General features: G+C 38.2%; 1 protein-coding gene across 1 annotated transcript in view; it reads left to right on the plus strand.

Moving 5' to 3' along the window:
- csmd3b (CUB and Sushi multiple domains 3b) overlaps nt 1-12,905 on the plus strand; it is a 381,849-nt gene that overhangs the window by 92,119 nt on the left and 276,825 nt on the right. Inside the window, exon 2 of the mRNA XM_030740552.1 lies at nt 2,810-3,032. Within this exon, the coding sequence (XP_030596412.1) occupies nt 2,810-3,032 (223 nt within the window). The remainder of the gene's footprint in view (nt 1-2,809; nt 3,033-12,905) is intronic.

Genomic DNA, 12,905 nt, shown 5'->3' on the forward strand with positions numbered 1-12,905 from the left:
CGGCAAGTGAGGTTTGTAGTTATGTGTGTTTGTGCACAGGTGTCCTCTCATATGGCTTACCTTGTCCCTCTCGGTTGCTCAACATCTCACCCCTTATTGGTTGTGAAGGGGTAGAGATACCAGCCCTTAATTGGAGCCAAGGCTGCCATTGGTCATTATATCCGTCACTGTGATAGCCTTGGAATAGTCTGGGTAAATGAGGGTTGAACAAACACACATAGGGACACACACACACACACACACACACGTATGTAGACAGACTCGCATCATTTTGGTTGGGATGCTGTCTTGGATAATTGGTTCGAAAAGCATCCAGTGGGATTGTCCCTGCTGTCCCTGTGGCCCTGGCTGCCATGGTAAATAACAAGGCTCATAAACATGAAAGTCAGGGGGATGATCATCCTGATTTGAGCATTGCACTCAGATGAGATTGATGAAAGCCTAGAAGTTTAAAGGACTTTGGACATAGTTTAAAAGCATTTTTCAACAAAACACTTTCATTTATAGCTAAAATAATGCAGCAAAGGCAAACTGCTGCTGCACGAAAAGCTGCTGAAAGCTATTGTAATTTTTTTTTCTCTGTTCTGTCCATGTGGATGTTTGCTGATTATGTTTGATTAAAAAAAAAACCTAACGACACCTTTTATATGAGAATGCAAAAATAAATAAAGCACACATAAATGCAATTTGCAATATATTTTCTTGGCAAGAAGGCACACAGAACAGCAAATGTCTTTGCTCTAGTGTCATTCAGCAAAATAATGTTAAATCCCTACCAGCTACTGTACAATGGTTTCTCCTCTGTGAGCTTACTCTGCAGTCTCACCTCCCTGTGAAGTTGAAGAAGTGAAGAGTTTCTCCATCGGCGATCGATGGAGCATTGCAAATAGTAGCCTGGACCGACTTCACTCCCTGGACACTCCAAGGTTTTCATCTAGCACCTGTAGTGTGTTTGATATAAAAGGATCATTAAGATCAAAGGGAGAAGATAATGATCCTGATGTGAACTGTAAAGTCCAAGGAGATCAATTACATTTACATTTTATAATTTAGGCATTTAGCAAGTGCTGTAACCCGGAGAGATTTAGAATAAGTACAGCAACAGAACTAGCTTCACTTCTAATTTATCAGTACATGCACCTTATGAAAGGAAGTGCAAAAGGATCACAGTTGTTGTATTAAGCATTTCTTTTAAAATATCACCATATCAATACAAAATGGCCATAGGAAACACCGTTTTCTAATTACTGTTAATCAGTACTGTCTTATCCTAGTAGTTCTTGGCAACAACACTTCATCCTTTATGATTACTTAACTCATGGATTAAGACTCTAAGCAAACCTGAACTTGAATATATTCTAACAAATAGATTTCTGAATAAATGACCATGGTGAAAGTGATAATGCGGAATCAGTATTGAAAAGTATATTCGATGCTGTAGTTGATTTAGATACTAGTTTTGTGCCCATCCCTCTCTCTGAACCCACTTTCTTTGTCTCCTCCCACTACTAGCCTGCCACCACATAAACAAAGTCATCTGAAGAGCCTATAGTAGGTCATTAAGATCAAGTGGTTTTTATCTTCTCCATCCATGAAGAATTCATTAACTGTTTTTGATGGTGTATGGTGCGAGTGAGAGCGTAATCTGTGTCGTTTTTCATTTTCAATTGTTGGAGATGTATATCTCAACCAAACAAAGGTAATGGTTTTGCTGCACAGCTATAAATTGCTGAGTCATGCTCAAAGGCAATCTCACTGACTGACACAGACCTTCGCTTGTTGTGCATTTTGACATGTCAGTAATTGATTAACGGCAAACAAAGGAATTGCCAGCTTTTGATCTTGTAGATGCACACAGGATGAATCCAGGAGAATGTACCGGTCACTTATTGATTTCACCTTTTAAGTCAGCTGGAAAGGCTGCTCAGTGGCAGCAGCGTTTGCAGTCACTCGGGGGACCTGAGTTCAAGCACCCCATGCTGAATATGAATACCACTTCCTGGGGTGATGTTCTGAAATCCTGCCCCGGCTCCTTGCCCTCACTCTTAAGGAGTGAATCATAAACTATAGATAAGTGGAGCTACACTAGAAGAAGTTCTGGGAAGTGCTTATTTCTATGATCTGGCAACAGCTACTTCATATATTTCTATTAATACATAATCATACATCAGCATCAAAGACCAGAATATATCAAAATTAAGCTGACCTACTTAATATCACTCATGCTGAGTCGTGGCTTCTTAGTTCATTGATTAAAAGCAATGTTTTGTATTTTATTTTACTTTTGACTTTTAAGTGGTCTTATGTTGAAAAATAATAAATAATTGACGATCAATTCTGAAATGGGGTGGGTAGGTCAGCAGTGTAACCCTGCTGTGTTCATTTAAGGTAAATACTTTTTAGTGTCCGTACGTATGTGGTTTTGTGTGCAGTATGAATGAACTATGCAGTCGTGACTGTGTCAGAATTAGAAATGAACCTGCTCTAACACACTGGTGGTTACACGCTGATGCTATTGTAAATGCATGTGCAGAGAAAGACTCACACCTGCGTTTTCAATAAATAGTTAATCGATAGAATAACCCCTTTGTCACACTGGGCAAACATACAGATGAGCCATGTTAACATTCTAGCATCATCACACTTTTATGTTTAAAAATATTGAATATTAAATATTTTAAAAAATGTTACATTAAAAATATCCTAATTTACAATGTTTTTCTTTTCAAATTCTATGTCACTGCTGACGTTTGACACCTTTAAGTGTTCTCCTAAGTGAAGATGTGCTCAAATCTCTTTTCTCTTTCAGGTTTTATCTACACATGTGGGGGTACAATGAAAGGTCGAAATGGCAGTATAGAATCTCCCGGCTTTCCCTACGGCTACCCAAACGGGGCAAACTGCACCTGGGTCATTGTTGGGGAGGAAGGAAGTAGAATCCAGCTCATCTTCTTGTCATTTGCCATAGAAGAAGAATACGACTTCCTGTCATTGTACGACGGACACCCCCACCCTGCTAACTTCAGAACCAGGTAGAGCCAGTGATTATTTATTTATTTTTTTTAATGTAACAAGTGTTCATATTGTCAGAGGAGAACCCAAACTGTTCAAATCTGAAAACTTTTAAAACTTTAAATGAGCACCAGGGTTCAAACGTGTCCACAGCAAACTGTCTGTGTTCATTCTTTTGTTTCAATCAAAATGAAGCATTGCATAAACCTCTGTTATAGAATATTGTACACATTGTTTTTAATGAGGTTATTACTGAAGCTGAGCTAGTTTTTACTTCTTAAAGCTTAAAGCTAACGTTGCAGAGTTGCACTGACCTTTATAAGCATGATCAAACTTTAGGGATGAAGGAACTAGGTGTTCAATGTAAGGCTGACAACAAAAAGAACCACGCTGGCATACAAGTTTTGAACAAAAAGGTACAGAGATTCATCTCCAATTTTGAGTTTTTGTTTAATTAAAAAAAACAGATATGGACACTGCTATATTGGTGTTGCTTGAATTTTGTTTGAGCAATGCTTTTGTAGTGTACGAATGACCTTTGATAGCAACAGGGTTATGTCCTGCTGTAGCAAATAAATTGCAGATGCTCAATCACTGCCACTGCAGTTTCCCTTTAGTTATTGAATTAGGTTAGTGAGCTCCTCTTGCAAGAAACACAATACCCTGAAAGAATCCTGTTTCAGATAAGCTATTAAACTCTCCTTGTATGATTTTATCAGGCAATCAGCAGCGCCTAATAGCATCTGTCCGTGACTCTATTCACATTCAACATGTTCCTTTAACCCTGAAATGAATTTTTTAGCTATTTTATTAACTGTGAAATGTGAGCACACTATCTATTTAAATGTTTAAATGTCACTGCAGACAGTACTCGGTGTTTAGCATGTTGGTTCACAAGAAAAGTAACTCAGTTATACAGTGTAAAAGTGAAACAATATGTTTGTGATTTATTCATAGAAAATCAGCCCTTGAAGATAGACTTTTAGTTATTTGTCTCATAAGGTAGACGATCAATAACATCTCATATCTAAAGCTACTGACTAAAAATAATGAAGGTAATGACAGGCACCAAATATTGCAATCAGTTTTGTATTGGAAGAACAACATAATAGTCTATCCAGTCAGAGTTATTAGCTGTTGTGCTTCATGCTTGACTAAGTTTTTCCTGTCTTTTATTTATATCACATAAGCAAGCAAAAAATCGCAACTAACTGAGTCAGAAATTGAATTTTTCCACCTGAGACTAATGCTTTCAATCCAAAGCAAGGTAGGCATCACGCAAAAGACACTTCTTGCACTTACCAACCTCGGCCACCTTGGTGAAAGAAAGCTCTGCACCTGGCATCTACAGCACATACAGTTGTACAATTCAGCTGCTGAAATTATTAGCTGAAGCCACCTGTAGATGAGTTTTTTTAACTGCGCTTTTATATATGATGGGATTCCATACGTGTGCATGATTTACATTTTTTAGCTAGTTCCCAAAACGTCTTTCTTTCTGTGTTTTTGCCTTGATTTGAAGTGGGCTAGGCTCGGTTTATAAAAGGTTAAAATCTGATAGTGAAATCTGATCAAACCACAAATGAGATAATCCATATATTACATAACATAAGGCCAGATGTCACAACTGTGTTTTACATATCTCGCCAGTCAAATTATGAACAGAAACTTCCACTGTTGATAAAAAGATTTATTTAATTGCATCAGGTACGTGTGAGGCAACTACCAACAGTATAGTGCTAGGAAATAAAATCTGGTTTAGTTCAGTTGAGGAAAAGGGATTTGGGTCATGAAGAGATGAAATGAGTCGCCTTGATACTTGGTTGGTTGCTGAAAAGCAATTCTCTTGTCATGGGGAATGAACCGTGTTCATTTGCTTCAACAGGCATAATTTCTAATCAGCCAGCTGCACTAATCAACCTTTCTCGGACGTGGCTTTTAGGGCTCAAATTACTATACAGAGTTAATTAAACAAGAGAGGAGTAGAATAGAATAAACCAGAATAGAATGGAAAAGGAAATAAGGTGACTATGTGATTTTTGGGCTCTTTTATAAAATTCTTGTTTCCACAGAGACAAAGGGTGAGAGAGGGACAAACAGACAGAGAGGGTAAACAGACTGGAGTGGGGAGAAAGTGAAAGATGCCCTCTGTGCTCCTATTGGTTGATTAGGATTCCTTGCCTATCTAAGATAACAGAAGATGATATGCTGTGTGAGTGTGCATTCGCATGCTTTCATGTCCATAGGTTTGTCTGTGTGTGTGTGCACACATGTCTGTGAGGAAGATTTATGGTGTGCATAATTCCCGTCGCCCCGCTCCTTAAGTCGAACCTGTAGTTCGTTCTTCTGCTTTTTTCACTTTGATTCTTTCTTTACTTCACACAGACATACACATAGCAATGAATTGTAATTTCGTTGTCACCGTAATGCAGACATAAGTGATTAAACACACTGCAGAATGCTGCATGATATGCGGTAAGTCATTTTATTTACATAGTCATTTGTTCACACTCATCATGCAAATATTTGACCTTGTTCAGCATATTTAGGGGGTGGCACAGTGGCGCAGTGGTGAGCACTGTCTCCCCTCAGTAAGGTCCACCAGCTGACTGAGGCCTTTATGTGTGGAATTTGCAAGTTCTCTCTGGGTACTCTGGCGTCCGTCCACAGACACGCTTGTTAAGTTAATTGGTGATTCTAAATTGGCTGTGAGTGTGAAAGGTCGTCTGTCTCTCTGTGTTAGCTCTGCAACAGTCGGCCAACCTGCCCGGGGTGTACCCTGCCTCTCGCGCTGTGACACCTAGGATGGACTCCTTAACCCTGAATTGCATAGATACATTTTCAATGAGATTAGTAAAAGATGACCTTATTTCCAAAAGATGAATGAAATAACAGAAAATGCTTGAATGTACTTTCTTCATCAGTACTTAGTAACCTCCTTTGTCAACAATCACAGCTTGTAAATGCTTTTTGTAGCCAGGTTCAGGTCTTTCAAATTTTGATGAGGGGTTTTCTCCCATTTCTCCAGCGAAATGTTCTAGGTCTGTGAAATTCTTAGAATGTCTTGAATGCACTGCTGTTGTCAATCTGTCCACAGATATTTGATCATATTTTGCAGAACTGCCAAAGTCATGGCAAAAGTTTAAGCTTGCATTTCTTGAAGTAGTGCATTGTGGATTTTGAGTTGCGGATACGATCATTATAATTGTTGTAAAAGCGATCCTCTTTTCATCTTAGACTTTTTCTGCTCTGTATCTTAACTATATATGTGTCACAGTTAATACATAAAAAAAAATTAAAAGAATTTATGTTATCGAAAATATTAAAAAAATAAAGTCTTCCACTTTTTAGCAGCATAGTCTAACAGCAAAGTAGTTCTTTCAGAAAGGTTTTTCATTTTAATGGTCTAAGCTTGACCTCAGATGTAGCTGCTGAATAAAAATTTTAAAAATTACCTCACAATTGCATGCGTTCTTCCACTTAAAAGCAATAAATTTAATGGAAGTTCTTGAATTTTCTTTTTAGTAATGTTCAAATTACATTTTTACATTTTTGTCACACCTGTCTCACCTCGACTAATTTCTGAAGTCAAAGCATATTTTTAAAAATGAATGACCATTTCCCTGTCAGTTTTCTTTTTGCTGTTATTATTGACAGCATCAAAGGTGATGGTGCTTGTCAACTAAAAATGTAATCTATTTGTGAGTTTTTCTAAAATCACATTAATCAAGATGTAAAAATATTTTTCCCACTGCAAGTTGCCATCAGTAAGTAAAGGTCACCTTCCTTGATTGCTGCATGATGAAGAGCCCCGGTGCAATTTGAAAATAACAGTTCCTCTCTGCCCCAGTCAATTATTTATTGACTCTAGCGGGAAGTGAAAATTATTGACTGTGACAAACTGGGTTTTGAACTTTGGCATGGTCTCACCTGTCTGTTCTCTTCATGATCTAGGTGCAACAAATGGATATGGCGTTCATATGTGCCTTGAGAAAGCCAGGAAACATTTGGGGTCACACTCAGGCTGGAATTTCTGTGTATCACATGCAAAAATACTTCAACTGACAAACTGTTTTCAGTGTCTTGACAAAGCTGTGTCCATATTGAAGCACTAATTCCTGCTTGCTGCCAGCAAACTATTCCAATGCTTTCCCAAGATCTTAAGACTGGTACTTTACAGTCTGACTTTGAACCATTTCCTCTATTTATCTCACCAGAAATGTTCACGTCACCTTTATTAAATAGTCACATGACCATTATTCAACATAAAATATACTGCATTTTTCATGCCCATATGACTAATTGAAGATTTTGTTCAGCTTTGGTGTTTTAGCATGGCTTGGTTTTTTTTTCACATATGATTTACACTAAATGGACCAAAGTCCCATGTAGCCATGCAGTCTGCCTTAACAACCATTTATTAAAGAATGGCTCCTTCTACAGAGCTGAATTTGAGCATGGTACTGTAATAGGATACTACCTTTACACCGAGATAGTTCATGAGATTGCTTCCCTCCTAGATATTCCATGATCACCTGTAAGTGGTATTATTGCAAAAAAAATTTAGGAACCACAGCAGCTCAGCCTTGCAGTTGCAGACTACCTAAAGTTACAGAGTGGGGGGGTTGATGAGAGCTGAGGCACATACTATGTAAAAGTCATCAACTCTCTGCTGGCTCAAAACCTCCTCTGGTATTAACATCAGCACAAAAACAGTGCACCGGAGGCTTCATGGCTAGATGGCCCAATACTTTTGTCCATATGGTAGAGAAACTCAATCGAATTGACTGTTTGTAAAAGTATGCATTTGTTTTTATTTATTTATTTATATTTTATGACTCTACAAATTCATGGGCAATCAGTGGAAACAGTCAGTACATTAGCATGTTTCTCAGTTATATTTGGCAGGTGTTTTGATTTCTTTCAAGACATGCTGCAGGAACATTACAGTAGTCCAGCTATTCATTACGTGTAGTTCATGTCAGTGTGAGGATGAAACACCCTTGGTTTTATTACTTTCTGGGCCAGATAATCAAATAAACCAAAATCCCAAGCCTGCCTTACTTCCTGCAACTAGGAGCTGTGGGTCCTGGTCAAGAGCAGCTTGGGCCATACTCAGCTTTCCCTCCAAATACTTTCCTTTGAATCTGTTCAGCTGAGGAATATTTTAATAGCACCGGATGGTGGGGCAGTGCCCACCCACGGTGCATGTTGTTGGCACCTCTGTTGTCCAGCACATGGATCTGTGCAAACTTCTGTCAAGTACCTTTGCATATCTGTTTTTCAGTGTACTTAGCTTTGGCCACTGGGTCACAAGCAGCTTTTTGAAATGACCAGCTTTCTGTGACTTACTTGATGTTGTGTCAAATACTGAATGTGAAACCAAAGTAAGGTATCAGGTGGCACATAAACTGTTGGAGTAGAAGACGTGACTGGGACTTCAGAGACTTTACCAGCTGTCTGAAAATTAATCATGTGTGAGTGCCAAGAGAGCGTCTGAGAGTTTTTGGCCATGCATGGATAGATGGAAAAAATACAAGTATTAAATGATGGAAGACACAGTAAGTGGTTTTCTTCACCAGACTTTCAGGATTAAAATGAGAAATTACCAGATTGAGGATTTGATCACTGTGGTGTGACTATATGTTCCTTACAGTTACTCAGATTTGATGCAAATATATCCTAAATTAACACTATGTGTCTAAGGAGGTAGAGACGCCGTAAATACTTTCATCTGTTGCCATTATTTATAAAATCTTTTTCGACTTATGTCATATTGTGTGATTTCTCTCCCCTTTGTGTCATTTTTTCTCTGTCCTAATGTACAGTTATTGCTGTTGTTTTGGATATATTTTATCTGGAGAAACCAAACAGAGGGCTTAGTGGCATTAATTCAACTTACTGGGAGTTTTGTGCTGGTTGTTGATACCATGGTAGCTTTACATGTGCAAAATCCAGATATATTTGTTTTACATCAAGTAAATGCACAGTCATGCTCACAAAAATAAAATAAAAAAAAAATCAGAGGTTGTAGCAGGTCACTGTATGAATATTTGATCAGTGCAATCTGTCAGTCTGTCCATTTCATCCTCTGGCTAGATTTGTTGTGTGCAAGCAAATCTGTTTTCAAGCCATTTACTCAAGTAAACTAGGTTTGTGTGGATGCATTTCAACAGTAAAAGACACCGAAGGAAATCTAGATGTAGTGCTTTATACAGCTTGCATGTATACATGTACATTTCTGATCAAAGTCATGGATCCGTTGCCATTTGTTCTCATCCAGGCATTTATGCAGTGTTCAAAAGTCTAGTGACACTAGTGAAAGTATAACAGATTTTTAAATTTCAAATTAAAATGGTAGAATAAGAGTAGGATTGAATCTCTTCTTTTCTTTTTTTTTGTGCTCAAAATCTAAAGAAGTGCTTTCCAAGGATTTTAAATTTACTTCTGGTGATGGTGACACTGTGCATGATGAAAGTGAATGCAGAAAGTCATATACTTTGGCGGGTGGGAGTGTAATCCAGATCATTATCTGACTGTCTTGCTCTGACATAAACACCAGGAAAGAAGTCATGTGTGGTGAGAGTCCGTTTTTATTACTGACACTAAATTTCACTACAGTTTTGTAAGGGTTGAGAATTTACTTGTGGGCAGTGGCTAGGTTTACTGCAATTGATTGTAATTGATGTTGCCCAATCACCTCACATGTAGGCATCTGGTTGTGCAAGTGCAACAGAAATGGCAACCTGTTAGCCAAAATGGGAGACATGCTCTTCCAAAAGACCTGAGAGAGGACATTTGACTTCATTCGGTCAAACTTGCCTCTTTTTTTTTTTATATACGTAATTCCTAGATAAGACTGCTGAAATGGGAATTTTTGAGCCACAGTGTAGAATAAGATAGAAAGACACACAATGGAACGCTATCAGTCACGGACTGAGAAGAGAACAAAAGGCAGCTTTGGAATGGCCTTCAAGAAGCCTGGTGAACTATTCCTGAAAGCTACCTAAAGAAATTACAAGAAACCTGCCTAAGGAGAGTGTCGTGTAGAATAAAGGTACTCATACCAAATATTGACTTTTTAGCTTCTTAGAATTGTACAAACTCTGTTTTTGCCTTATGCTGCATTTCCATTTATGTCTGCGCATTTCGATAAATAGCCTATTTCGACTCAAGATTTTTGTATAGTACTGTAGTTTGGTCACATATATATTTGTTGCCCTTTTTTGCTCCTATGGGGTTAGTGTAGCTTGACAAATTCTTTTTAAAATTCCAATGCAGAGATGCAGCCGATAAATGAGTAGCAGTGTTGTAGCTGTAATACAGAGGACTAAGAAAATAGTTCTCATTGTGATGGTCATCACACAACTCTTAACTCTCTCTCGGAGCCACATTACTATGCATCACATACACGCATGCGCGTGCACACACACACAAATAAACAGAAAAAAAATTGCTGTATGTCACAAGAGAAAAAGCTTGGAAAAGCTTGGTCTGTTAACTCTATTTTTACCCCTTTTGGATTGCCATATACTGGCTACTTTATTCCCTGCTTTCTATTCCTATCCTTCCTGACCCACTTTGTATCTGCAATCCTTTACAGCACCAATTTTACACCTGGCTAAGTCACACCTACCCACCCCCTACACACATAGGACACATCCACAGAAATTGAGACACATAAATGCAGCCACAAACCAAACTTACACAGGTTGTGTAAATAGACAGAGCCATACAGAAAGACATGAACCTGCTACACACAGGCGCGGAAGGAAAACGCACACAAAGGCCATGGGAAACAGCAATGTGTGATTGGTGTGAAAATAAACAAATATGGCCTTTGATGTTGGGACAATATTCCCAAGCAAAACTGAGTTCACTTTTTTGGGGAAGACAGCAAGAAGTGTATATGTAGATGTATGTGTGCTTTAGTGTGTGAGTGAGTGGTTTTGTGTGAGTGTGAACTGAGGTGTGTTTACCCCTGAGGTAGTGGTATTTCATCTCTTCCTGCATCAGTTCTGCCCTGTAGGGGGTAAGAGGCATGTGTGTGTGTGTGTGTGTGTGTGTGTGTGTGTGTGTGTGTGTGTGTGTGTGTGTGTGTGTGTGTGTGTGTGTGTGTTAGAAGATCCAAATAGCTTTGCTCAGGTTAAAAAGACAGGAAGGAAGAGAAAAGGAAGTCTCTTTCTTAGTATGTCTTTTTTTTTTTTTTTTTAAAGATTTTTCTCCCTGCATGCCCTTGTGTATGGCACTTTTTGTTGCCTGAAAATTAGAATTGCTTTGTTGTTGCTAGTCCACTATTTGACAGAAATTGTTGAGGATTTAAATGTTAAAAAAAACTCACTCGAACAAGAACACAGCAGGACCTCTATGTGGTCACTACAGGAGGCTGCGGTGCCAAGTATGCAACACTAAAGGGATTTTGTTCATATCTTAAGAAATTCTTCTGTATTCTTATAAATTACCACATAGGAAAAATATGCAGAGTCTCTTTGGACGTACAAAACTTGCAACAAAACAAATAAACCTGCTACGGGAAACTGCACCAACTTTTACTGCAGTAAACAACATTTTGGCACTGTGGGTGTCCATCAGATAGCCAATTTGGTGCAAACGATCCCTGCAAGAAAACATGAGCAAAAATGTAGTGTGTCCTTGCTTTGATTGGTGTATAACCGCCGGCCCTTGCACAGTATGCAGGAAAACATAGTCGTTGTGAGTGCATTTGTGCTTCACTGAGGGATGCTTTCATTGGAAGTTGCACAGCTAATTTCAGCCTTTTGAAGAAATCAGTAACATTTCTATTTAAAGGTGTTACCTTACTGCATAAAACATGTGGCTCTTTCCTTTTCTTTAAACGCTTTCTCCCCTGCCTAATTCATTGCAAAATATGATTTATGTTTGTTTTATTTAGCTAGCTCGTCACGCCAAAATTCACAGTAATATAAAGAAAACACAGAGAAAGAAGGGTGTCACAAGGTCATTATTCTTTTACTTTAAATTACATAATTCTAAACATTTCTCATTTTGATCTCATATCAGTGACTGTCTGTATCTCTGAACTTCTCTCTTGATATACTTTCACTGCTATCATGTCTCATTCTCACAATCTGTTCCAGTCTGCCTTTCACTGAATGGCTATAATTCACTCTTTCATCTCTCTTTTACTTAATATCTGTTTCTAAACTGCTCTCTGTGTCTCTTTTTTTTATAATTCAACCCCACCACTCCCTACCTAATCTGTTTCTCTCTCAATTCTTCCAATAAATGTCATTAATTCGGCACTGATAACAAGCGCTGTTCTTTCAGCTCAGTCTGGCACATATTATAATTAGAATCATTACAGTAACGTTAACAGTGCAATACAATATTCAGGAGTCAAATCCCCTGGTGATTGAGCTCTCTTGAGTCTTTGGAGCTCCTGTTCATTGTGTCATACTGTGGACACTGTAGTCTGTTGAGATTATGTCTGTGTGCATTTATTACACCTGGGGCTGGTGTTAATTGATTCCTCCCCTTCCTTTTCTGAACGGTGTGTTCGGTCTTATGAGAGAAAATAAGTGCCGTTTCATCAGTCATGTGCAATAAAATCTCCATTACAATAACTAAATTTAAATACTAACAAGGCTACCTGCCAGTGTTTGATGAGGGCAATACTTCAGCAACTGGCATTTCAGTATCACTGTGCTTGTTAACGTCTACTTCTTGTATTTTATAGCCTATAAAATAATAAATGTAAAGGAAAAAATATATTAACAAAAACATATCCACCATAACTCAAACTCTACAGGGAACAAATGAACAGTGTGGACAGATATGCATACCTGAGTGACTGAAATAATCTAGTAATATTAGTGATTTATGTGCATATATTGCATACTTTCTAACAGCCCTGT

This window comes from Archocentrus centrarchus, chromosome 11 (assembly GCF_007364275.1).
Source record: "Archocentrus centrarchus isolate MPI-CPG fArcCen1 chromosome 11, fArcCen1, whole genome shotgun sequence".
In the NCBI taxonomy this organism is placed as follows: domain Eukaryota; kingdom Metazoa; phylum Chordata; class Actinopteri; order Cichliformes; family Cichlidae; genus Archocentrus; species Archocentrus centrarchus.